The sequence below is a fragment of the Dendropsophus ebraccatus genome, chromosome 5 (genome assembly GCF_027789765.1).
Source record: "Dendropsophus ebraccatus isolate aDenEbr1 chromosome 5, aDenEbr1.pat, whole genome shotgun sequence".
NCBI classification, from domain to species: Eukaryota; Metazoa; Chordata; class Amphibia; order Anura; family Hylidae; genus Dendropsophus; species Dendropsophus ebraccatus.
The window spans coordinates 25,096,845-25,124,488 of record NC_091458.1 but is presented as its reverse complement, the minus strand read 5'-3'; the positions used below and the strand labels follow the sequence as shown (position 1 = coordinate 25,124,488).

Below are 27,644 nucleotides of genomic sequence, written 5' to 3'. Positions count from 1 at the left end.
GGTGAATGCATGCAATGGATTGTTGTCAATATCATGCCGGCAGCGGGGAAACTCTTTGAATCGCCACGGCACTGTAGTGGGATCCTCACTAGAGATGAGAAAACCTTGAGCGTTCAGCATTTGATTACCAATAGCTGAAGTTGTTGGATGTAGCCCTAAGGCTGAATGGAAAACATGGATATAGCCATAGGCCAGAGGGTATATCCATGTTTTCCAGGAGTCCCTAGGCCTGCATCCAACTTATTCAGATAAATGGAATTCAAATATCAACTGACTAATTTGCTCATCTCTAATCCTCACTAAGGGTGGGTTCATACTGAGGAATTCTCTTGGATAACGTCCGCGGAATTCCGCTGTCTGTGCGCCTTTCCGCCGGCTCCATAGACACCATTCTATGCGCCGGCTGATTCCGCATTTCGCCGAAAGAAGTGACATGTCACTTCTTTCGGTGGATAGCAGAATACGTCAGCCCATAGAATAGTGTCTATGGAGCCGGCGGAAAGGCGTGCGGCCGTGCGCGCGGACAGACAGCGAAATTCCGCAGACATTATCCACGAGAATTCCTCAGTATGAACCCACCCTAATACTGAGGATGAAGGGGCTACAGTTCTAATTCAGTCATGTAGCCTCTTCACAGTCTTTCCCTGCCACCCAGCTATGCAGAGGAACTATAGAGCAGCTTCATTCTAAGGGCCCTATTACACGGAGCGATAATCTGCCGAATCAGTCTTTTGGTCCTGCCTAAAAATAATCGGCCGTCGACGGCACATTGCTACTGTGGGCAGAAGCCAGGAAGATACCGGGGAGCACGGTATTATTTTACACTAAAGGCAAGGGCTGCACGGACATCGCTAACTCTCTCTAATATATATATATATATATATATATATATATATATATGCGCATGATAGTCGAGCGGTGTAATGGGCTTAGTAAATAGTGCGCGTTTACATTGGTGTACAGTGTGTAATATGGCCCTAAGGCTCAGAGATTTCTAGAGCATTCTGTTGTTGGGGGTTTCTATGAGAAGTCAGGTTCCCATAGACGTGTAACACACTTTCACATACAAAAAGATACATTTCACTTTCAAAAAGTCAGCAGAACACAACCTTGTTTAGTTGTCATAGAATATTCATTTATGTGCGCCAGTCACAGTCTGTGCATAGCTGGGTAGTCAGGAGCGCCACTGTGCAGGGAAAACCATAAGGGGCCCAAAAGGGCTAAACAAAGATTGTGGCCCCCTCATTCTCAAGAACAGTGGGGTCTTGACCATTAGTCGTTCTTTAATATACCTATCAGCCAAACACATCAGCAGGAGATACTTGCTAGGGAATTCAACCAGTTTATTGAGATAATTACATATATACATTCACATTCTAAAATTTTGTTTTACATTTTATTTTGTACAAAACCCATAAAGACAAGTACATATATAGTTGATATTGTATGTTTTACATTTAAAGTACACAGAAAATCTTATACCATTGGTGAAAATTGGAAATTAGGCTGGAATCACACCTGCAGTTTATGATGCTTTTTTTTTTTTTTTTTTTAAGCCAAATCTAGGAGGTATTCCTACCTGCTGGATTCACTTCTGGCTTGGGCTCAAAAAGCTGCAAGTCTGTTTTCATCCTTAAAGGGGCCTTTTGGGATTTTTTCTATTGGTGGCCTATCCCCGGGATAGGTCATCAGTGTCTGATCAATTGGGGTCTGACACCTAATAACCTGCGGATTAGCTACACGTTAACCACAGAAAACAAAGTCAGAAGCTGACAGCTCTGTGTATTGTGTAGTGGCCATGCTAGGTTACTACAGCTCAGCTCTCATTGAAGTGAATGGGAGCCAAGGTGCAGTAGCCCAGCATGACCACAACATATTGTATGGCACTGTCTGCTTATGGCTCTGTTCACTATGTATATAGGTGGACAGCAGCAGGTCAGTGGGCAGGCCATGTGTTGGCACCCCACTAATTATAATCAAAAGTCCAAGAAAACCCCTTAAACTGTTCTTGCCCCTTTATACCAACATAGCCAAAGGGCAATTAAATATATTTATAGATATTCACATTTTACACCGTCTGCCCCCATATTTTGTAGAAAAAACAACAGTAGTAAAAGAAACGTATAGAGCAAAAACAAAAAACCTTTGGTTTCATGTCACCTACCCCCACATGACAGAAACAGAAATGTTAAAGTCTGAGCCATTTTAATGATAGCAGCGTAAGTGGAGGAGGATACAATATAAAGGTTGACCAATAGATATGGGGTTATAACATAAATTCTTCATCTTGACCCCTGAAATGATTCCAGGAGAAAGCTAGGCATGACACTGAGTAACACAACTAGACCGCTGTAGATGTCCGAAACCCAATGTCTAAGATAAGGATTATCTCCAGGCATATTATGGACTTTGTTGCCCAGTTCATGTACAAATATATCCAAGTAGTCATATGTAAGATTCCAAGCCACAGATTTCTAGAATATTGTACCTCTGTTTTTAGGGGTTTGAATTCAAATTAAAAAATTTGCATCAGAAGAGAGTTTTGAAGTTCCCATAGACATGTACCACCATTTCAAATACTTGTTGAAAAGTCAGCAGAACACAACACCGTTCATGTGTCGCATATTATTTTGTGCTCAAGGAAGAACACTACGTCAAACAGAGTTCAGGAACGGATTGGTATTTTTGGCTTAGGAAACCCATCGGCTGAGGTTCAGAGAGGAAGCAAGTGAGGGTTATCGGTATGGAAAGTGATTGCAGTGCCAGGATGTTATGGAAGGATATACAATATTTTCTCATTTATTTAGAGAGCTTGGCCATCTTGAACATGCGTAGAGGCAGCATGCCTTCAATCCAGGTGTTGGGCGAGGCCATCATTTTTTCCCAAATTATTGCTTCCTCGTGACTGGAGTCCATCCAGTCTACAGCTGTTCCGTAGCTCTTTCCTAGGAGAAAATAACAGTCAGTTTTAAGAGGGTTCAGATTACTGGAGAAAAGATTTACTGAATATGAATTTTGCGAAACAAGACATCTGTATACAGTATATGGTTGTCAATATAAGGGAATGCACACCAACTATAGTCTGGCTATAAAGTAGTCTCCTTTTCATATGACTCCTTAGAACAGTGTTTCTCAACTCCAGTCTTCAAGACCCACCAACAGGTCATGTTTTGAGGATTTCACAGGTGATATAATTATATAGTCAGTGCACCAGTAACCGCCACAGCTGTTCGTTGTATGGGATATCCACAAAACATGACCTGTTGGTGGGTCTTGAGGACTGGAGTTGAGAAACACGGCCTTAGAACATATGAAGGTGAAAGCCAATGGGAGTAACTTCTCTTGCTTTGACTTCTCCCCCCCTACACTCCTTAGTAATGCATATAGTTAAAGCAACTGTGTATCGGAATGAAGCCGCCCCCAAACTGCCAGTGTTATAGAAGTCCTCGCGCAGTGTCCGGTTCAGGGGTTGACCTTTCTCCTAATGCCGGTATTTTGAAGGAAACCTACTTTCATTGCTGTGGGGCAGGGAGTCAATCTGGCGTGGCCTAGAGCATCCGCGCCGCAGGCCTAGGACATGAATGCTCTACCTCATGCCAGATTGACTCTCCACCCCACCACAGCAATAAAAGTAGGTTTTTCTTCAAAATACCAGGAGAAAGGCCAACCCCCAAACTGGACACTGCGTGAGACCTCTACAATGAGGTACTGGCGCTTTAAACAGCCACAATTATCCTTCTCTTACCTGGTGGCGTAATTTCTACAAAACTATCACGTTTGCCCACATGACTAAATTGCTACTGTGTAAACTAGCCATAACTTTCTCTGTTCAAACTATTATGTCATCTATTATATATCCAATGCTCCTGATCTTACCTGTTCCGAGTCCTATCCTTAAACCACCCAAAAAGTGATTAGACAGCTTATTATGGTCCCATACAGTCAGCTCTACACAGGCTTCTCTCAAGTCTTCTTCCTTGAACCCATCATAAACCATGGTGTGGTTAAAAATAGGATTTGGGGTTTTGTCCACAGCTCGCGTCCTCTGGCGACTTTTCCTGCTTGTGTCTGGCAGTATTGTACTGCAAATAAAGTTGAAAATAAGTAATGATTAGAAATTGTCCAGATTGGAAGGGGTGGTGAAGATCCAACGCTAAAGCGGGCCACTTATTTTAGATAGCTAACCTTTTCTGTCCCCCCTCCCCCATACACATGCACACAGGTCAGTTTTCTGAGCGAGCGCTGATTTGCAGAAAGTCTTAGGCTTTCATAGGAGAACCAAGAAAGTTCACTTGTAGTGGCCATTACACATAGAACAGAGGTGAAGTAGAATTACCATTTCACAAAAGAGTTGATCTTGTTTTCACGAAGCTTGGGCAGCTGGATACACTCTTTGATCCAGATGTGGACTTCTCCGGTTGTGTTCGTCTTTTTACCTACTTCTGCATTTGGGACAAGAATATTATTTCAATTAGTATTAGTTACAGAGAGCCACGACTAGGTGGGAAATAGTAATAGCAGTACATACCAGGGGGAGACACGGGAATATACTTCAGAGCCAGTTTTATCTCTCCTCTGTTCTCTAACCCAATACCGGAAGCCGGCGTCTAGAAAAGACATGACGTTGTAGTATTACATGGACAAGGAATTATAAGTGCTTCATGTGATAGACAATAATAGTCTAAGTCATAGTCTTATTTAGCCTTGTATAGGTATAATTATATGATTTAGGAGTTGTTATATTTAAGGCTAGATATTTGAGTTACTTACAATCTACAAAACACATCTTTTGTATTGATAACAATGACCATCAGATGACTGGACAAGCTGTAGTTGTGTGATGTATAAGTGGGGCAAAAGGAGACCAAGAGTTGCAGGAGCTAGGCTCAGAGTAAAGCAAACAACCTGCTTTACAGGTCCATTTTGTACATTGGATGATTGAGTTTTCTCCATAACTTGATACTAGACAAAAATAATTTTACTCTTGAATTGAACTCTTGATTGTTTATCTTGCTGTATTCTTTTTATGGAATTTATATGATTTCATTTAGATGATAAAGCTATTTTGGAAAAATAAAAATTTTTGAAATGAAAAGAAAAAAGGAGGAGTCCGGCTGTATTAAAACTGTGACAGGAGGCAGGGGCAGGGGAGAAAACAAGCAAGCAAGCATTGCTTACCTCTCTCTGTGCCTGCAATGCACTGCCTAAGGCTGGGTTCACACTACATATATTTCAGTCAGTATTGTGGTCCTCATATTGCAACCAAAACCAGGAGTGGATTAAAAACACAGAAAGGCTCTGTTCACACAATGTTGAAATTAAGTGGATGGCCGCCATTTAATGGCAAATATTTGCTGTTATTTTAAAACAACGGCTGTTATATTGAAATAATGGCCGTTATTTACTGTTATATGGCGGCCATCCACTCAATTTCAACATTGTGTGGACAGGGCCTTTCTGTGTTTTTAATCCACTCCTGGTTTTGGTTGCAATATGAGAACCACAATACTGACTGAAATTTACGTAGTGTGAACCCAGCTTAACTCTGCAAGATATCCCGATCCAGCGCTGAAGAGGCACGTGGAGAAGAGTTTGTATAGTTTGTTTTGTTCCCCTCTGCCCCATCTGTTTGCAAAAATTTTCCCTTGGCTGGACGTCTTTAAAGAGGAGCACAAACAGCTACTTACCCGTGGTTCAAGCTGGTACCAATTCCTCTGTGTATTGTTCCAATCCCACGTCGCCAAATTCAGGTTGACTTCACCCAGGAAGCTGTTTCTGCCAAGGGCATCATGGTGCCATACAGATAAGTTTAATGTCTGAGCCTGAAGAGATTGTTTCTGGATCTTGTACTGAGAGGAAGACAAAGTTAAAGTCAGATTTATCTTCGAAAAGGCATCCCAACACTGACATGATCACATCAGCTTATATAGTAAACCCAAGGACATGGCTAAAGCTGTGGCCTCCGGGGTATCTGCCCAGTATCTGCTGGGTGCCATAGGGACACCAACAAGCCATGCGGTCTTCACCGAAGTATATAGATTTAGGACAGAAAACTGAATCTTTGCCAATGGGTTATTTTTAGAGATGAGCAAACCGGGTTCGGGTTCGAGTCCATCCGAACCCGATCGTTTGGCATTTGATTAGCTGGGGCTGCTGAATTTGGATAAAGCTCTAAGGTTGTCTGGAAAACATGGATACAGCCAATGACTATATCCATGATTTCCACATAGCCTTAGAGCTTTATCCAAGTTCAGCAGCCACCGCTAATCAAATGCCAAACGTTCACTCATCTCTAGTTATTTTACAGCTGCCATATGTGGTTCTTACCCTCAGTATTTCATTGTACACAGGGTTCAAGGTCTTTTTCTTTACTGCGGTTTTCCTTTTTCCCATTTTTGCTTTCTCCGGAAGCAAATAAGACTTCACATACCTGCAATATAAAACCGATATGTTACTGCTTTACCTAATATCACACCTTTTGCTAGAGACAGGCAAGATTCGCGCATGCTCAATCGGCATCCTAGAAAACATATATGCAGCCATAGGCCACATCCATGTTTTCCACCACTCCCTAGAAGCTGCATCGAACTTCTTCAGCCACCAGTAATCAAATGCTAAAATGATCAGACTTGCTTGCTCAAGTTGCGCTCATCTATCCTGATAAGCCTCAGTCTTTTCACCTCTTAAAATTGGTTTGTAGTGAGGTTGCCCAGTTAGCCAAAAAAAAGTTAAAACAAAAAACATTTTCTTTTTTTCATAGGCTGTTTTACAGTGTAAGGGTACTATTACACCAAGCAATTCTTTGACTAACGATAAACGATCTCAAACAACCACTATGGCAAACGCCTCAAAATTGTTCGCCCAATTACATGGAAAGATGATAGTTACCTATGATCTTTATTCAAGGATAGGCTATCAATAGAAAGTCTTGAACATAACATTAACATTTAGAGGGATTATCCACCATTTGAATTAAATTTGATAAGTCTCATATCATAGAACATATACCTTTACTCCGTGGGGTAATCAAGTGCATAAGCCCCGTAGAGTGACACAGTTGTTGACCCCAGTAGCCACATAATACAACTGGTATCATGATGTCTATCACAGAGTGGTGACGCCAGTAGTATGACACATGACCAGTGAGGCCACTGATGGACATATAGCAGGATATAGGCCACTAGAAAAATATATCAGGGAGCTTCTGCACTGGATGATCTGGCATCAGACGAGTAATAGTTTATTTTATGACATTTCTTAAAATTTTCTCAAATAATGGATAGCCCTCTAAGTCTGCCCTTGATGTAACCTATAGACACAGCCAATGATTCTTCAGTTTCAATGCAAATGTCTAGGCACTTACGGGTCAGAGCGCTGCTTCTTGACTTCTGCTGCTGCCAGGTCTTTGCACTGGTAGATATAGATGTGGAACTCATTCAGCTGCTCCGCATAGTCTATGGAAAATTCTATCGCGCCTTTTATGTCCATATTGCCAAAATCACCACTGTATATGCTCATGACACTTCCACTTACCTGGGAAGATAAACATTTGTAATAAGCAGACAAATTATGACTAATATACTGCATAACAATGACAATTCCCCATCGGAGCGTAAAGTGGTGTGTGTGTGTGTGTGTGAGTGAGATATATATATATATACACACACACACATATAATATATATATATACACGCATACATATATACATACACACACACACAGTCCTATTAGCAACAGGAAAGAGCAGATTGATGTACAGTTTTATGGGAAAAGATTATATCTAATTTTTTTCATCTTATCCCTATCCCTTATCACTATGCTTAGGAGTCAAGTGGGCAGTCCTAATCAGTGACCTAGTGCTCTCATACAGTGTAGGCTATCACTGGACTCCTATACATACCAAAATAAATTTGGTATTACTGAATTGTATGCACTGGCTGGCTGTCTTAGTAGCAGATTATAAAAGGACCGTTTCGGGCGGTAGCCCAGGGCCCTGAGCTCCTGGGGGGCCCATGGCCGCCCAAACAGACTTATCTCTTGGCTACAGTTCTGCCATGAGCTGCAAAAAATTGCTGCTTTTTAACCACAATTTTGCAAAAATCAGGGTATCATGAAATTATGCATCCTGTACTATGAACACCACCCTAGTGCTGCCATTAATACAGTGGGGTGGGGGGGGGGCAGGCTTGGTGAACAGCCCTGATTCTCTAGAGTTTTGTGTGATACTACATGTTATGCTGCTGTGTGTGTCTAGTATCTCCTCTCTACAGTATAGTGTTATACTACATGTCCTGTAATGCTGTGTGTTTCTAGTATCTCCTCTCTACAGTATAGTGTGGTACTACATGTACTGCTGCTGTGTGTCTAGTATCTCCTCTCTACAGTATAGTGTGGTACTACATGTACTGCTGCTGTGTGTCTAGTATCTCCTCTCTACAGTATAGTGTGGTACTACATGTCCTGTACTGCTGTGTGTGTCTAGTATCCTCTCTCTGCAGTACAGTCTAATACTACATGTCCTGTACGGCTGTGTGTGTCTAGTATCTCCTCTCTACAGTACAGTGTGATACTACACGTCCTGTACTGCTGTGTGTCTGGTATGTCCTCTCTACAGTAGAGTGAGATACTACACGTCCTGTACTGCTGTGTATATCTAGTATCTTCTCTCTACAGTACAGTGTGATACTATATGTCCTGTACTGCTGTGTGTCTAGTGTCTCCTCTCTACAGTACAGTGGGATACTACATGGCCTGTACTGCTGTGTGTGTCTAGTATCTCCTCTCTACAGTACAGTGTGATATCACATGTCCTGTACTGCTGTGTGTCTAGTATCTTCTCTTTACAATACAGTGTGATCCTACATGTCCTATACTGCTGTGTATATCTCGTATCTTCTCTCTACAGTACAGTGTGATACTACAGTACATGTCCTGTACTGCTCTTTACCTGGGCCAGCTTGAGCTGCTCCTTTGGGCACCAGGTAAGAGCAGCTTAATTTTATTTCATTTTTGTGACCCTGTGTGATTTGTATCTTCTACATAGAAAGTAATTTACAGTCTCCAGTCGCTCTTTCTAACAGTTGTATGTAAGGATTTGCTTTATCCATATTAGTTATCTGCTTATTTTCCTTTAAATCTTATTTATTTCTGATTTTGCGGTGACATTTTAGGGGATTCAGAACCAATTACCAGTTTTCCATAGAATTTTTGTCTAAACATACAATGGTCGTCCTGAAACTAATTAATATCATATGTTGAGGCACCACTGTATATTCGTAATATTTATTACAAACATAAAAAATAAGCAAAATATTACAGATGAAATATAATCAAACTGTTCCATACAGTCCATTATCCACAATCCGATATAATTTCCTCCCCTATTCATTATTATTATTATTATTATTAATGGATTATTACATGAAAGGCGACAATTCATTCCAGAAGCACAGAGACATTGATTAGTGGAAGCACAGAGTTACGCTTTACATACAGAAGACATTGACGCCATGCCAGACGAGCCACTAAGATTGGTTAGAGAGCTCGGGCTCTTCTTGTGTCTGCCAATCTGAAAACTGCTTTCTGATGCCGAGTCTGTCTCTCTGCCATCAGTCTAGAAGACATCACATTAAACAATCACTGGACATATTCAACAACAAGACAGGTTATAAGGCGACATGGTAAGATTCATGCAGACAGTAGACTAAAAGACTATGAATAGGTCTGTGGTGGTCTCCCGACTCTCCCCGACAGGTAAAAAGTCAGAGACGAGAAGGATTGAGCGTGTTGGATTTCAACTGCCTGATCCTTTTGATCTGTGACTATTCAGAACACATGAATGCTTAGCCGAGCCATATGCTCCCATGTACAAAGAGATCAGGAGAGATGTGTTTTGGCCAGATGTTCAGCCAATAGCTAGCACATGTGTATGGCTACTAGAGATGAGCGAACCTCAGGCACGCTTGGGTTTGTCTGAACCAGAGCGTGCAGCCTTTGATTACCGGTGGCTGAAAAAAGTTGGATGCGTGTTTCCAGGACTTCCTAGAGCTGCGTCCAACGTCTTTAGCCACCAATAAGCAAATGCTGCACGCTCTAGTTTGAATGAACCCAAGCGTGCTAGAGGGTAACTACTGATATCAATGGGCCAAATGTGTAATACATGACATCTTTGGCTCTAGAGTGAGCCACTTCTTTACAGTATTTATAGTGTCACCGTCGTGTTTTTTCTTTTTGCAGAAATCAATAGTCCAGGCGATTTTAACAAACTTTGTATTTGGGTTTATTAGGCAAATATGCCATTATCTGCATTTAAAAAGCCTTTCCCCAGGTCCCCCCCCTCCTCGCTCTCTCATTCACTGCTCATTATCAGGAAATCTCGTCTTGTTACATCAGTAGGGCCCTGTGTAACCTATGGAGAAGGGAGGAGGGAGATTAGTCGCCAGCAGAGAACAAAGGATTACACAGTGGGAGCTGTATAAAAGCCAGTTTTCAGAGGTCAGTGCTGACTTCAGAGGAGATAGCCCGGTGATGTAGCTGTAAAATAACTCTTTGTTGTCCTGTTTTGGTGCCTCATCTCCCTCCACCCTCCCCTCTCCATAGAAAACCATGAAGACAGGGGGGAGAGCTTCAAACTGCTTTTTCATGATAAAAATGCATTTTTTTAGCTAATAAACCCAATTACAAAGTTTCTTAAAATCGCCTGGACTATTGATTTTTGCAAAAAAAAATTTGAGATGAGCGAACCGGGTTCGGGTTCAAGTCCATCCGAACCCAAACGTTCGGCATTTGATTAGCGGTGGCTGCTGAACTTGGATCAAGCTCTAAGGTTGTCTGGAAAACATGGATACAGCCAATGACTATATCCATGATATTCACATAGCCTTAGGGCTTTATCCAACTTCAGCAGCCAACGCTAATCAAATGCCGAAAGTTTGGGTTCGGATTGACTCTAACCCGGTTCGCTCATCTCTAAAAAAAAAAAAATGTAAACGACAGTGACACTAAGATCTCAGGTCAGTGGTTGGAAATATAAACTCACATTCAGAATCCTAAACCCCACAGGTACAGGGCTTTTGACAGTATGTCAGTTTTTACTAGTTTTTGTAATAAGACAGGTCTTGGCATAAGTATGAGCCTAAGGGTGCCCTTACATATAGTGGTTGAACAGTAACCCTGCGTTTCCCCTGTACTTACGGCAAATCCGCCATAATCTGTACAAGCACCCTCCAGTTGTTTTCAGACGGCCCTAACAGGACCACATTTCCGATTTTAGATTATGGCTGCAAGACCTCCACAGCACCCCGGGAAGGAGGATGATCAAGGTCTTGCCAAGGTCTCCCATAATTTAAATGATAAAATGCAGTCCCATTATGGCCACGTGAGACTGGTCCTAGGATTACATTCTGACAGTACATGACAGTCCATGATGAACTTGGTATCAAAGCAGTATATATATATATATTGTGTTTGTATTCTCTAACCATTAGTATTATATGACCATAGACGTTTCTGTAAAATGTTTAATGACATGCAATCCATGCACAGACATATATGTAAAGCAAATGCAAACAATGAAGGATTTCTCAACAGGTGTTAACCCTTCATTCTGTTAGGTGACAACATAGACGTGTATACAGATAGGAAGAGGTGGATTATACAGTCCTATAGACAATCAGAAAGTCAATCATTAGACCTGACATTTATAAAAGAAGGATGGCTTTATAAATGACAAAGCACCTACAACTCTGTATAAGGCTGAAGCATCAAGTAGTTGTCTGAAAGTGACAGTAAAATTGCTTCTTTAGTGCTGGGGCAACACTGCATCAGTCATGGTATATAGTGTAATCCTAAGATTTCTAGGACCTATCCTCTACAGGTAAGGTAGTGGCTAGACCTATGAACTGTGGTTTAAGTGTTTTTATCTTTAGGAGAGGCCATCAATATCAGATGAGTGGGGGCCGAATCCTAGCACCTCCAATGATCAAAGGGACTGTGGTGTTCAGGTGACTGCAGCAACCTCTTCATTACCAGCCACAGCACAAGACATTTTGTAGAGGAAACACCTGCTATTACAAACATAGTATTATTCACTTGAATGAGACAGAAGCCCCAGGACCTGCTACAAAATATATGGAGCCGATAATGGTAAAGAATGAAAAGGACGTATCGATTGCCTGAGCAGATCGTTGGGGGTTCCGGAAGTCAGACGTCCACTAATCGGATACTGATGGCCTGTAGGCATCAATATTTAAAGGGGTAGTCCCATCTGACATAGGATAAACTAGCTGATCATGCAGGGTCCGACCATTTCCCCCCCCCCCCCCCCCCCCCCCCCCGTGATCTTGAGAATGGGGAACCCACACTCCCGATTGGACAGAGCATGTACATTCATTCTCTTCGAAAACCACGGAAACAGTCAAGTAGTGTTTAGCTGTTTCTAGCAGCTTCCATAAAGAATAAATGGAGCGGCTGCATGTATAAATTGATCAAGGATACCAGTCAGGTGGGAATACCCCTCTAAAATGTTACGGTCACTTGGAAAAAAAAAAAAAGAAGTAACACTTACTTCATCTTGAAGGAAAGTCGGCACAGACTGACTCATTCGCTTGAATTTTTCTGCATTTTCTGGGAAGGAGTTCTCTATAGGACCTTAAACACAGAGACAAAACATAATTCTGTATTAGTCTTACATAGTACATAGGTTTCATCTAAATTATTAAGGGCGTCTTGTAGGAAAACTTGACCTATTCAGATCCGAATAGTGGAAATGAATACACGTGCACATTAAAGGAAATCGGTCAGCTGTATAATTGTGCTCAGAGCTAGACATGGGCCGATAACCAATAGGGGCATAAAACAAATCATACCGGTCTAACTTTGTAAACAGCCATCAGGTAATAAAGTCATGTTTTACAGGAATTGTAGAGGACAGGATGAGCTACATCATGCATGCTTCCGTGCTAGAAATGCTGGAATGTTGTTTAGAAACTAAAAATGTGCAAGGGGGCTCAGTGGCTGTGTGGGCGCAAAGAGCAGTGAGCAGAATGGTATATGAACAGTATGGATATTATCTGTGAATCTATACACCGAATTATTCATGTCTTCTAGGAGGGTGTAGGAAAACCATCAGGGCCCAAAGGTGCCTGACGAGACGCCTACTGATCACAACTTCGGACATATAACTATAAAAGGTCAGAAATTCTTGCACGTCTGAGTTACCAGGCCCAGTTGCCCTTGCAATCTACACTCACCAGCCACTTTATTAGGTACACCATGCTATTAACGGGTTGGACCCCCTTTTGCCTTCAGTACTGCCTCAATTCTTCGTGGCATAGATTCAACAAGGTGCTGGAAGCTTTCCTCAGAGATTTTGGTCCATATTGACATGATGGCATCACACAGTTGCCGCAGATTTGTCGGCTGCACATCCATGATGCGAATCTCCCGTTCCACCACATCCCAAAGATGCTCTATTGGATTGAGATCTGGTGACTGTGGAGGCCATTGGAGTACAGTGAACTCATTGTCATGTTCAAGAAACCAGTCAGATTATTCTAGCTTTATGACATGGTGCATTATCCTGCTGAAAGTAGCCATCAGATGTTGGGTACATTGTGGTCATAAAGGGATGGACATGGTCAGCAAAAATACTCAGGTAGGCTGTGGCGTTGCAACGATGCTCAATTGGTACCAAGGGGCCCAAAGAGTGCCAAGAAAATATTCCCCACACCATGACACCACCACCACCAGCCTGAACCGTTGATGCAAAGCAGGATGGATCCATGCTTTCATGTTGTTGACGCCAAATTCTGACCCTACCATCCGAATGTCGCAGCAGAAATCGAGACTCATCAGACCAGGCAACGTTTTTCCAATCTTATACTGTCCAATTTCGATGAGCTTGTGCAAATTGTAGCCTCAGTTTCCTGTTCTTAGCTGAAAGGAGTGGCACCCGGTGTGGTCTTCTGCTGCTGTAGCCCATCTGCCTCAAAGTTGGACGTACTGTGCGTTCAGAGATGCTCTTCTGCCTACCTTGGTTGTAACGGTTGGCTATTTGAGTCACTGTTGCCTTTCTATCAGCTCGAACCAGTCTGCCCATTCTCCTCTGACCTCTGGCATCAACAAGGCATTTCCGCCCACAGAACTGCCGCTCACTGGAAGTTTTTTCTTTTTCGGACCACTCTCTGTAAACCCTATATATGGTTGTGCGTGAAAATCCCAGTAGATCAGCAGTTTCTGAAATACTCAGACCAGCCCTTCTGGCACCAACAACCATGCCACGTTCAAAGGCACTCAAATCACCTTTCTTCCCCATACTGATGCTCGGTTTGAACTGCAGGAGATTGTCTTGACCATGTCTACATGCCTAAATGCACCGAGTTGCCGCCATGTGATTGGCTGATTAGAAATTAAGTGGTAACGTGCAGTTGGACAGGTGTACCTAATAAAGTGGCCGGTGAGTGTATATAGCCTGATAACTAGAAAACCATGCCGGCTCAGGGACTTTAACAGATCTGAAACTCAACGATTTACCTGACATTTAGGATATTATGGCTAGGTACACAGTGCACCAGTTCGAAGCCGCTATTGGGGTATTCCAGGTTATCTGTTATCCTAGCCTTAGATAAAGTGCTCTTAAATAAGTGGAGGGCAATAAATGGATGTAGAAAGCAGGACTGTGAAACAACCATACAATCTAAAAACAGGTATTCTGGGGGGCGGGGGGGGGGGAACTACTATTATTATTATAAAATTTTTTGCGCAACATGGTCTGTCTGCTGCCACCAATGGCCATGTCAGTAAATGCAGGGCTATGCAAAAAAAAAAAAAAAAAAAAAAAAAAAAAAAAATATATATACTAGCACTAACATTATCAATAAGTATCACCTTACCTACTGTGTCTTCTTGTTCACTGTTCAGTTTGCTTTGATCTGTCCAGGAAAGAGCGAAAGAATTTGAAACCATGTACAAGCAACTAATATCAAATCTGATCGGTTACCAGAAGGGATGAAGGTTAGATTAGAATATGATACGAAGCAAAAAAATTACTTATAGGAAACTATGGTTAAAGTGCACAAGACCTCTAAACAGCAAGACTAGAAAGCCTACTGTAGCCAAAGTGTAGACCAGGTGTACTGGACCATTCTACTACTATACTAGTGATAAGTGATGATCGAGGACTTACCATGTCTTGCTCGGCCAAAATAGAAATAATGGATTAACACTGGGAGAGGTCATTAGTGCTCGTACTCCAGAATAGAGAATGTGATGTGGATATGTGACCTGTACACCGAGCCTTCTCTGCTCTATATACCTCGGACATTGTGTTGCTATACTGACTGGTAAGCCTAACTAAACCACTTCTTCACCTTGACCAGTAGGCACAGCTTTTTGCCTTAGTCCTCTAAACCCATTTAGCCCATTATCCTCTGTCCAGTGTACCCAGGTAGTCGAACTCCTACCTCTGCCTTGTATACCACATGCCCACCTTGTCCTATGTAGTCACTCACATGTCAGCATCCCAGTTGGCAAATCCAGAACATCTACTGCCCCTGGCCAGCATGCACAGGCTTATACAGCATGTTGCGTAAACCAATTTAGCCATTCGGTTGCCCTGACAATATATACCCCAGCTGCTACCTCTACCCCATATACTCCTCTAACTCCTTTCCAGTATACTTACCAAGATACCAGCTACCTTTACTCAGTTTGCCCAGCCTGCCCATATGATGGCACTGGCCAATTCCATCAATCAGACTAGTAAAAGAATGTAAGTCACCAATCCGTATACTCACCAATAAATCAGCTGCCCCCAGTTTGTCTATTCAGCTATTCTGAATGGTGTAGCCAGTCTAAGTGCCCAGTCTTCCTTTCATTTTCCAAGTTTAGCACTTAGAGGTTTTCCAGGAAAATTTTGCATTTCCCTTATCCACAGGATAGGAGATTGCGGGGGTGTCCGACCTTAGTACCCCCCGCCGATCTCCGTATTGGGCCCCGCCAGTTGTGTTATGAATAGAGCCGCAGGTACAGCCAATGACCCATTGCTCTATTCACTCCTTTGGAGCAGACGGAAAGAGCAGAGTACAGCACTCTTCCGGCTTACTCTGCTATATAGGAATGAATAGAGCCATGGGTCATGCGTCATACCTGCAGCTCTATTCATAACAAAGCCGGCTGGGCCCATCACAGAGATTGGCAGAGGGTACGGAGGTCGGACCCCCTGCGATCTCCTCCTTTTCCCTATTCTGTGGATAGGGGAAAGGTTAATTTTTCCTGGTAGACCCCTTTAAGGTACAAGGATTTGAACCAAAACTAGAAAGAAATGTCTTGCGGACAGTAAAGTATTTTCATAACACTCCTACACCTTAATAGAAAAGGGAAACTTGCGGCTCTACAGCTGTTGCAGAACTATAATTCCCATGATGCCTGGATTGGCTGTCCAGGCATGATGGGAATTGTAGTTTTGCAACAGCTGAGGAGCTGCAGGTTCCCCATTCCTGCTTATGGGATCAGCACAGTCCGTGCATGAAATGCCATTTGAGTAGTTCACAAATAAAAAATTCTCTGTAGCCAAATAATTCATGAGAGTGGTCACTGCAAAAGTGGAGGGGAGGGGGGGGACTGGTCTTGTATGAGACAGCAACTTGGTGGGCCAATCTCTAAATTCCAGTAAGGAGGACAGGGTTACTCATGACTAGGGGTTTTGAACAATATCACAGTTAGAATACCTTGCAGCCAATACTTTTGTTTCGGATCTATTTTTTTGGGGGACCAAATGTAATTTAACAGCTAATATGTACAAATTTGACCCAAAACGAATTCTATAATAAAATAAAAACTTACGAAAGTAAAAATCCCCTAAAAAGAACCTGTCTCATACTTTACCTGATAAAGAGACATTACCTGCCCTGAAACGTGTGGTATTCACATATTTGGAACTCTGATTATATCTGAATCACCACTATATTTCTAAGGTGTTCCTACCAGGTGGGAAACCGCACTGGCTCAGATTTTACACTGAAGCACCACTTGAAGAGATGGGCTCTCTTTAAGCTGGGGAACACCCTCCGGGCACTTGAACCTTGTTTGTTGTGCATTTTCTGAGCAAGGTGCAAATATATAAAGTAAACCAACTAAAAGTTGGTCTTAACTTGGACTAGACGCTAAAGGTACACCAAATTTATCAAAAGTAGCCTGAGCCACTGTGTTGAACGTGACACATTTTAGGCAGTCTAGTCTAAACTTGCGCTAAGAAATGGACAGTTTTAGTAAAATCGAACTTATTGCTATACGTTTTACCTGTTAATAACTCTTACAAAGAAAAAGTTAAATGAAAGGGGAGCAAAAGGTTAGTTTTTAAAAAGTAATAGCCATGCAATTCAAAAACAAGTCATGGAGACATTTTCTCAACAAACACCGTTCCCGGTAAACTTTTTAGGCAAGTTTTCTATTTTTCTTTAATGCCAGTTATTTTGTGGGACAATCAGGGTTGGGGTTTAGCAGATCAGTAAATTCAATATGGAAAGGAGCTTACAAGGAAGGGTTTATACAGTAGGTCTATGTTCCCAAAAAGGATGAGAAGGGAAAGACCTTAGAATCTTTCTAACTAGAGTAGAGTGGGCTGCTGAACGGGTGAGAAGGGCAACATTAAACATTTAAACTAGCATTGAGCAGAATTGAGGAAACTATCCTGGTTCTGCAACTTTTTCAAAAGCGATTGCTCAGCATCGGATTCCCATCTTCTGGAGAAGTTGGATGCCACCTTAGAGCTCCTAGGAAAACATGGATACAGCCATGGGTTGTATTCATGTTTTCCAGGACTCCCTAGGGTGGTATCCAATTTTTCCAGATGCTGGGAATCAGATGGAGAGCGATGGGGTTAGAAGAAGTCGCAGAACCTAAACAGTTTTCTCAAGTCCGCTCAACACTAACATAAACCCAGTCAGGGCATGGGTCCCCATTTTATTTTAAACAGAGGACACACTTCCTCTGTTTGCCTCTAAGGGCCCGTTAATACTACGGAATCGGGGCAGAAATTCCCATTGGAACCCCCGCCCGTACTCAGGGCAGTCTTCAATGGAAAGCCTCGCAAGGCCTCCAACTGAAAGATAGCAGGTGGGATTCGGCATGGAGTCCGCAGGCAGGGGTTCAGACCGGAATTTTGGCGCTGATTCCATAGTGTGAACAGGCCCTCAATCTGCTATTTTCAGTTCCCTACTATATCAGGAAACCTACAGAATGTTAAATTATTCTATCATCCATGTTGGTGACTCATTGAGAAAATGTGAGCAAAAATATTTGACATGCAATTTTTTTTAAGTGTTCAAGATGTGACCAGAGATTATTGGCTGTACTAGATAATATATTCTTTTATGATCTACTTTTGTGATATCATTGCCAACCTCTCTGGTGACATCAAAAGATGTAGAGTCAGGAGACCCAAAAAGGATGACCTCGTGAGAAACCTGAACGTCTACAGAGCGGTTAGTGTAACGGATATAGAGCATGTTAGCTGGTTTAGTATGGCCTTAAGAGGCAGCAGACATGCTACATCCTCACTTGTACTTGTGGGGGAAACTTCCAGAACAGCTTTGGAGGTTTTTTTATCTGCGCTCCTTTTCAATGCACTCAAAATGGGGTGTGATTCGTCCATACCTGTCATAAAACAAAGTGGGTGAGCACTGTACACAAACAATAGTATCTTATAGGTGAATGAGAATCCTGAAAGAAGGCATCACATTGTATAACCTTTATTGTTAGTTTGTTCACGCCCTCTAGCAACTTTAACTAAATACATGATTATTGGTATTTGGTAAACTTTTATATTAGCTAATAAATGGAATATATTTTGTAGTTCCTCTACGGTTTGGATATGGTGTATAAAAAAAAAAAAAATTTTAAAAAACATTTATACCCAACAATCCCAATACCTTTAAGAAATTTTCCTCCATAACATATCTACAGTAAAATTCGCTAAATCAAATGAATCAGCTATTAATTTGTTTAGCCTTGTAAAAGTCCAGTTTCCCAGTGGTTCCCCAGTTAGAAAGCCAAACTATTACACAGACTAAACAAATCGATGGCCGATTCACTAGATTTGGAGTCTTACCAGTAGTTTCTAATATCCAAATTATCACTGCAACATATGTGCATAACAATGGCTGTTATTATAAGCTACATCTATATTAAAGAGAAAAAGTTGCTAGGGCATGTACAAACCAATATATTTTTGGTGGGAAAAAAAAAAGTTTAGTTACTACATCACAAGCAATAAACCATTAGCAATTATACTATAAAGGAGGAAGACATGACACCTACATTTGTCGACATCTGACGTAACATATCCAAAACTGTCAAAATCTATACTTTTCGATATTTCTCTTCGATAGGGTGCTTCCAGGTAGAGTTCCAGTGTGCTCCTCCGTAAAGAGCTCTCTCGATCTTTCACAGGTGTGCTTTGTCTATTAGATATGAAGTCTACGCTTGTTTCTGGAGTTCCTTCTTGATGTTCCTCAAATCTGGCAGGTTCAGTTCCTCCAAGCACAGCGTTTTCGTTTTCTCTGGGAAAAGTTTCAGAGAGGCTATTTTTTCTCAGTGCAGGATCACTCAGCTTGGCATGGGACTCATTAAGAGCCACGTGACCAGAAAAGACATTTCCTACGAATCCCCCTTCTTCCTCATTCAGGGCCTCTTTTTGAAGTTCTTCTAAACTTTTAGCAGTTGATATTCTTTTTGGTGCTACAGTTTTCTCAATTGTTTCATGTACTTCCTGTACCGACATATCCGGAGCTTGAGAAGATGAAGAAGAAGGAGCACTTTCATCAGTCACTGTCTTTCGATCAGCTGATATGGTCTGAGAAGACTCCAGATTTACTGTGGACGACGTAAGGAATGTTTTCTTTGGCTTACTTAAATGCAAATAAACATTGGTTTTATCCTTTACTCCAACTTGCTCATTATAATTATCACTGTCTGCAGACTCCTCAAGAGTAGGCTGGGAATTTTGCGATTCTTCATAGAGTTTTTTTAATTTCTCATCAAAGAAGTTTCGATTTTTGGGCAGAACAATTGGCATCTCAATTCTTTCTACAATTTCTTTTTTAGGCAGCTCTTCTGGTTGTAGAGCGTTATTCTTGTAGTCATTTGGATCTGATGATAACTCATTTACCTCTGGTTCTTTGGATGAAGAAACCTTCAGCTTAGATGTAGTTTCCTGGGAAGTTATATTTGTGACTTCACTGGAACGTAAATCATCTTGTCCCAAATGACCAGGTACAGTGTGGACATCAATAGAATGTGTTTGCTCAGGCACAGCTGTGTCTGTAGGACAATTGACTATGTCCTCATTACTAAACATCTTTTTAGATGAAATATTGATGATTATAGGCTGGTGGCCCGTATTGGCTTCAGAACTTTGAATGTTTTTGCCCTTGTTTGCTGACGAAACTGCCAGGACTTTGGTAAAATTCTGTTCAGGTTCATTTATGCTCATATACTCAAGCTCACTTACATTTCTTTTTGGTGTGTCTACCATATTTAAAGATTCATTGTATAGATTTTGTAACTTACTATCAAAGTCGCTAGGATGTTTTTTGAGCACAGTTTTTTCAACATTCTCATGAACCACCTCTCTCGAATCAGATAATTCTTTTCCAGTTGGATAACCATTATCTGAAATGCTTTGGAGAGACCCCGACACATTAGAAATCACAGGTGAACCAGAGTCAAATCCACTTTGTTTTACAAGAATAATTTTTCGACCCTTCTCATTCACTTCCCCATTTTCTCTATCCCTGTACACATTTTGATCATCTGGAAAGCTTTTAGAAGTCATGGACTGTGACCTTTCTTCTGGTAAATTCATCTTTTTACCTGGTTCCTCATCCTGTAGTGACTTTAACCTTAGGCTAATTTCACTTTTCGCAACCCTTTTTGGAGCAACTGATTCCTCCATAACTTCTGTATGTGGCAGCTCATTGGGTCCTTGTTTGCTTTCACGCTGACCAGAAGGTGGACTAGAAGAATCCGGATAGTTAGAGGGTGCTGAACTTTCTTGAACCACTAAATTAACTGAACTCATTGGTTTCCCAAGTTCACCGTTTTCACCACTAACATTGCTAGGCTTTAGCTCCTTTTTTGTTTTATTTACAGAAATTTGTGTGTCTTCTGGCTTACTATAACCTCTGCTAAATTTCCTAGACATAGGTTTTGCATCATACACCTGAAACTCAGAAACAGTTGATGGATCCTCTCTAATGTCCTGCAAACTCTTTGCTGCTAGTGTACTTTTAACCCTCCACCCGAAAGTTTCTTTGCCTCTTATATCAGGATTGGAACCAAACTGTTTGGTCATGTTTTCTGCCATGACTTTATTTGTACGCTTATCGTCTGACTTGCTAGATGTACTCCAGAAGTTTTTTAAGTTTTGAAAAGATGCAGATTTCACACGGTCTTTTAAGCTTTCATTTGCACTTTCACTAAGTGAAACGCTTCTTCCAGGAGGATTTTTCTCCAAATTAGATTTTTCTTTTTCAAAAAAATCGTGAAATGTGTGCCTCTTTTTGAACTTTGACCTAGGATCCACCATAGGTGCCCCTTTGTCATCACTGTGGCTTCCATTCATCACAGACTGTTTACCTGGTCTATCTTTTGTTGTGTCTTTGTTTTTCTCATTTTCCCAAAACGATTTCAGCTGATTGACAGGGGGCATGGAGTCCACCTCATCCTCCACCATTACTTTTTTAAAAGTGACAAGACTTGTACTATGATCATCACTGTCGAAAGAACTGCTTTTTGGAGTAATTGATAATTCAACTGAGCCATGTTTGATATTGCCTAAGGCTGGCTTTTTGGTTACCTCTTGAGATGGCCTTTCCCCTTCCCACAATAGTTTAATATCACTAACTCTCTTTTGAGGCACAGCTGATTCATCCTTCTCTGCCTTTTTGGAACTTTGCTCTTTATTTTGTTCTAGAGCTAAAACATCATTGTGGTCTGTTTTGTTACTAACTACTGGTGCTCCTGTATCACCAATACCCAATGAAACCATCTTTTCCTTCAAAACACTATTCTCTGGGCTTTCAACCTCCAAACTTTCATCGTCTTTTCCAACTGGACCTTCTTGAAGGGAATCCTCATGGATTGTCCTACTCTGACTTTTTCCACATCCACTTCCACTCTTTCCAAACTCCAAAAATTCTGTCACAGGCACTTGTTGGAGTGGAAGAGATTCATCTTCTATAGGGGTCGTGTTCAGAATCTCCGGCTGGTCAGAATTAACATTCATGTCGTCTTTTGGTTCAGAAATCTCAGCCATTTCAGGAATGGGCATCTGTGCGGCTTCATTTCCTTGTATGAAATCACTGTGAGGTCCGGAGGACTCCATGTTGTCAGGATGATGAATGAGTTTTTGAGGACTACTTTTTGGTTTCTCCAACAAACCTACAGATGGCGACAGGTCATCAACTGAATCAGAGCTTCTATTAAACCAATCTAGAACTTTGCTTATGGACTCATCCTGTGCCTTCATACCCTCAAATGTATATTTGTCATGTTTGGATGAACTGGAGTCATTGGGGCTGCCTGCAAGAGCTGGCTTACCTTGTTTAGAGTTTGATACTTGAGATGAAGTTTCTGGCTTCTTATCTGTAACATAAAAACAAAAAACCCTAATGCCTTTCTATAATTTGTACACAAATAATTAGTTCATACTCAATGACTTTAGTTTCTTAAAAAAGGGCCACAACCAATTATAATGCCCAGAATTATTTTTTTTTATCATATTATGGTCTTAACTTTCATTTACAGTTTTAAATCTCTCCAACACATCTAAAAGAAAGGAATACACAACTTTGTAAATCACTCTTACCGTTTTGTGTGTACAGGTCCAAACAAAATTTATATGTAACAGCCTAAAGATATGTCATTTTATTTGATGGATATAGGGGTTGTCCAAACCCAAACAAAAAGGGAAAATTAGCTCAGGGTGACATAAAAAAAGTAATACTCACCTGCCCTAATCCCCTGCAGGTGCAGTTCTAACGCTATTGGTCCATGCCACTCAGCGCTGCTTTCTGGTTACTGTGATGTATTGACCCTGCAGAAACTGCCTGTTCAGCCAATCTCTGCCTGCGGAGGTGCCCCACCTCAGTCAGTGATTGGCTGAGTGGGCAGTTCCTCTGGATTTAAGAGTGTTCCAGGAATCGGTGGTGGGGACCAGGACTGTTAAAACAGCAGCTGCAGGGGATCAGAAATAGAGTGTGTGGTTTTTCATGTCATCATGAGCGAATTTAAGTTAAGGAACAAAACAAAGATACTCGGTGAGAATCCAATATTGCTATTAAACATACAGAATGTAAATATGGTATACTTGCAGGCTTGAATCTGGAATTTGATTGGTTATTTTATGGAGCTTTAAAGAGGTTATCAAGGATTAGAAAAAACTAGCGGCTTTCTTCCTAAAACAGCACCATCCCTGTCCTCAGGTTTTGTGTGGTATTACAACTTGGCTCCATTCACTTTAATGACACTAAGCTGCAGTACCACACACACAACCTGTGTACAAGCGTGGCACTGTTTTTGAAAGAAAGCGTCTATGTTTTTGTAATCCTGGATAACCCCTTTAACTATTTTTCTAAATATCACAGCTAAGCAACAAATATTTTAAAGAGAATTCCACATAAGGACAAAAACTGCAGGCAGGCTGGTGGGGGCAGGAAAATAATAAAGACCTGAACTCACCCATCTTCGTGCCTCTGATGGGCCGCTCCCGGGTCCAGTTTAAAGCATCTGACTGTCAGCTTCAGACGGAAAACAGGGTGCGTCACGTACCTGGCTTCACCAGCTGAAACGTCATGGCCCGGCTGAGCGATCGCCCAAGTCACTTATTGGCTGGGAAGGCAATCAATCATTCAGCCTGGGTCGTGACATTGCAGCTAGCAGAGCTGCAAGTCACCAGCTGAACAGGACCCAGGACCAGCGCACAGGAGGCACGAGGATGGGCGAGTTCAGTTTTTTATTATTTTCCTGCCCCCACCAGCCTGCCTGCTGTTTTTGTTGTTCCATGGTACTTCTCTTAAAGGAGAAGTCCGGCGAACATTTTTATTAAAGTATTCCCTGTGTCCCTCAGTATGCCACTGCCATCTTCCTCTCCAGCAGCCACAGCCCGCACAGCTCTGGGAGTCGGGTCGTGACATCACCATGTTATCCAGGAAGTGACATCACCATGTTATCCAGGAAGTAAAGCCTTGATGCAGTAGTAAGTGCAGGGAAAAAGCACTTTATAAGCACTTCCCGTAATAATTGTATATTAATAATTTGTATAACTTTTGGGGGGCAATACAATACTTAAATTAAAATTTTCACCGACTTTTCCGTTAATATTTAAAAGGGGCTGTTCAGGAAAATCCTTTTTTAAATTTTTTTTTATTTTAAAGCGGTCAGGGTGGCTTACAAATAAACAGTGCGACTCGCTTGCTTAATTCCCCACTGCTGCCATTATGGAGGGGCCTGGATCACTATTGCTCACTGCTTCCTGGTGACATTTTGACATGTAAAAAACAGCCACTCAGTCTTCACCAGTGATGGGGCACCCCTGGAATGGCAGTGGTATGGCTGGGTGAGTATCCCTTTTTTTTTTTTTTATAAACCATCCAGACAACCCCTTTGACTGCAGCTAACTGAATGCAGAATAAGGCAAAGAATGGTAAAGAAAACATACATTTTGCAAGTGGTAAGGAATAAAACTTATATAAGTATATAATATATTCCATAAGGGTTAAAGATATACCCCAGGATAAAAGTAATACACTTTGTTACACCCAGTGCAGACGTCACGCGCCACCCCTTCAGGCATGGGGGAGTATCACCTTTTTCAGATATGTGCCCTTTAAGAGTAGTACCTGTTATGGTTATGAAAAAAAAACAAAAAAAAAAAAAACTTGTGTTCTACTAATCGATCACAGTCTGAACAAGTTGGGAGAAGTCTGTGCGCAATGCAGTCTCTCTTAGCTCTGTGTTATGTGACCTTGGCGGCCACATAATGTCAGTCTATGGGGTCGATCATGTCAGAAAATGACACGTGTGAACAAGTGAAGACTTCTACCGGCTCATTCTCCTGTTCGCAGCCTGAATACTCAGACCCTGACCAATCAAAACTTTTGACATGTCTCCCTTAATTGACAGTGCCTAATTACCCTTGGTTTTGACCACACTGGACAACCCCTTTAAGACAACAAAACAATTCAGATTTTCTTTTCTAATGCAAACAGGCATAACATGCATCAACAAAGGATTAAATAGAAAGCAAAGATTCTATCAAATTTAACATAAGCTGTTTTGGTTAGTCACCAAAGGCAGGATTTTACCCCCTTCTTAAAGGGTTTATGCAGGATCAGAAAAATATAACTGCTATCTTCAAGAAACAGCGCCCTCACTAGACAAATAATTTGAATAAGTAAAAGTGGATATAATACCTGAGTACCTATTATTATCCTTAATAAAACACAAAGGGGAGATTCAGTTGCCCCTAGCAACCAATCAGATTCCACTTAACATTCCTCACAGACTCATGAAAGATGGAATCTGATTGGTTGCTAGGGGCAACTAAGACAATTCTACTGTACACCATGTTTAATAAATCTCTGCCCTAGTATTTCCGTCAGTGTTTATTCAACCAAAACCAGGAGTGGAGTGAAAACACAAAAAAAAAAAAAAAAAAACTGTGCAAATCTTTCCATAAGAATTTTGCCCTGTCGGTTCCACGCCTGATTTTAGTTGGAAAAAAGACCGATCAAAAGACTGACGGAAATACTGTGTGTGAACATAGCCTTAGCCTGATGAATACGTGACGGGATAATGAAAGTAGTAAAAATGCAAAATATAATATATGTATAAAATTAAAAGTAACTCTGAAGTTCATAGTGAGAATTTTTTTGCTGCACTATACTTTCAGAATGTATAGTTAACTTATCTGGTGTCCTCCAGAGAGCAAAATGGAAAAGGAGAACAGACTAAATACTAATCTAACCAGTTGTTCGTAGGTAACTAATCAAACCCTGAGGCCTACCTATTCCTGGAACCATATATCACTATTGTATAGAACTACCTAACTATCAGCCAGGCACAGTAGTATTCTCTATAATCTGTAAATGAATGTATATGTAAGAGCACAAGCTGCATTGTACAGTAGGGGGCGCTAACACTTTACAGCTGATGTATGTCCAAAACACTGTACAGTGTTGGAGTATCTATGAAGCAGGTATGAGATTGACATGTTATATCTACCAGACTGGGTTCACACTGTCTTTAGTGTCCGTATTATGGCTGCAAACCCCATCCCGACTGCAGGTTTGATGACTCGAAGAGTACAGTTTTAGTACATGTAATCAGATATGTGGTCGGGCCGGGACTTGTAGCTATAAGGACCCACAAAAATGTCACTAAATTATGCTAGTGTGAACCAAACCCCAAAAGGCAAATTCTCTAACCTATTGCTGATATGTCCAGAAGTGGAAACCCCTATCCCTGCCTTAAAGGAAGTCGCCGAGCTTAAATAAGACTGTACTACACTTAGTGCAGGGCCTTTGGGTGCAGTACATCACATAGGGACAGAGAGAGAGAGAGAGAGAGAGATAGATATCGAGAGAGAGAGAGATAGATATCGAGAGAGAATGCTTGTCATGCTCCGCCGCACAGGCTCTGCTCTAAGCAGATCATGAAAAAAAAAAAAAAAAAAAAAAACACACTTTCCCTTTACATGTCCTTTTCATTGTTTTTAGACATATTTTCGAGGTTCTCCACCAAGACCTTTTTCTTCCTTATAAATATATTGACGGTTCCTTATGTTCATTATAAAGTTTTAAGAAATCAATCTACCTTTATAACATATTACAATTCTTCCTCCCCCGGAAATTATCACTAAATTAAGGCAATGAAAGACATAGTGCAAAATAGGGGGGGGGGGGGGCATGCCTTCTAGTTTCAGCTATAATAAGGGTCTGTTCACACGGAGTAAAACTGGTGGAATTCCGGACAAGTCAATTCTCCAGCGCAAAGAGGAAGCACGCAAGCCTCCCATAGACTCCCAGTATGACACGCCAGTTTTACTGCGTGTGAACGGAGCCTAATGTAGCCCTGATCGCCTATTTTTCCATCAGTAGTCACCGCTACGTCCACCCACTTCCACCTGCTAATTTTGCCCAGGGAAGTTTCTGTTCGTAATTTTGTTATATATTTCCCTTGCATCAGCCACTACATGGGAATTAGTAATGGAGGTAAGGCATGAAAAGTGGTACAGGATATGGGACAGATGAACCTGCATCTACCTTAAAGTTTAAAGGGAGCTATGTAAAAAAGGCCAAATCAGTCGCCTTTATCTTTCCAATCACCTCCGGTGGCCACAACCAGGCCAGAAGGCACTTTATCTTAAGGTAGGTGTGGGTCACAGACCCACATCTAAGAGACATGTATGGCCCAACTTGTGGATATGCCATAATTATTTAGGTGGGGACACCCTTTTATGTCTATTGAGATGGGTTCTGTTTGTGGTTCTAGGCAAGAGACCAAAAGTGTGCCCTAATTGGGAATATGGACCTGGGTTGCCTTTGTAAGAAAACCATGTCAACATATTTATTACGTTGACAAAA

At 41.5% G+C, this 27,644-nt stretch overlaps 1 protein-coding gene across 12 annotated transcripts in view; it reads right to left on the bottom strand.

Moving 5' to 3' along the window:
- Positions 1-1,326: 1,326 nt before the first annotated feature.
- Positions 1,327-27,644, bottom strand: part of SYTL2 (synaptotagmin like 2) — a 92,124-nt gene continuing 65,806 nt past the window's right edge. For 6 of the 12 annotated variants that reach the window (XM_069969689.1, XM_069969697.1, XM_069969694.1 and 3 more), the window contains 13 exons: positions 22,600-22,644; positions 19,318-22,440; positions 18,559-18,654; positions 14,892-14,930; positions 12,566-12,648; positions 9,494-9,613; positions 7,364-7,533; positions 6,328-6,430; positions 5,688-5,849; positions 4,529-4,607; positions 4,337-4,442; positions 3,877-4,082; positions 1,327-2,945 (listed from right to left, as the gene is read on the bottom strand). In XM_069969689.1, coding sequence (XP_069825790.1) covers positions 2,800-2,945; positions 3,877-4,082; positions 4,337-4,442; positions 4,529-4,607; positions 5,688-5,849; positions 6,328-6,430; positions 7,364-7,533; positions 9,494-9,613; positions 12,566-12,648; positions 14,892-14,930; positions 18,559-18,654; positions 19,318-22,440; positions 22,600-22,644 — 4,478 coding nt within the window. In that variant the 3' untranslated portion in view covers positions 1,327-2,799. The remainder of the gene's footprint in view (positions 2,946-3,876; positions 4,083-4,336; positions 4,443-4,528; positions 4,608-5,687; positions 5,850-6,327; positions 6,431-7,363; positions 7,534-9,493; positions 9,614-12,565; positions 12,649-14,891; positions 14,931-18,558; positions 18,655-19,317; positions 22,441-22,599; positions 22,645-27,644) is intronic. The other 6 variants (XM_069969695.1, XM_069969700.1, XM_069969696.1 and 3 more) reach the window with 4 other exon arrangements.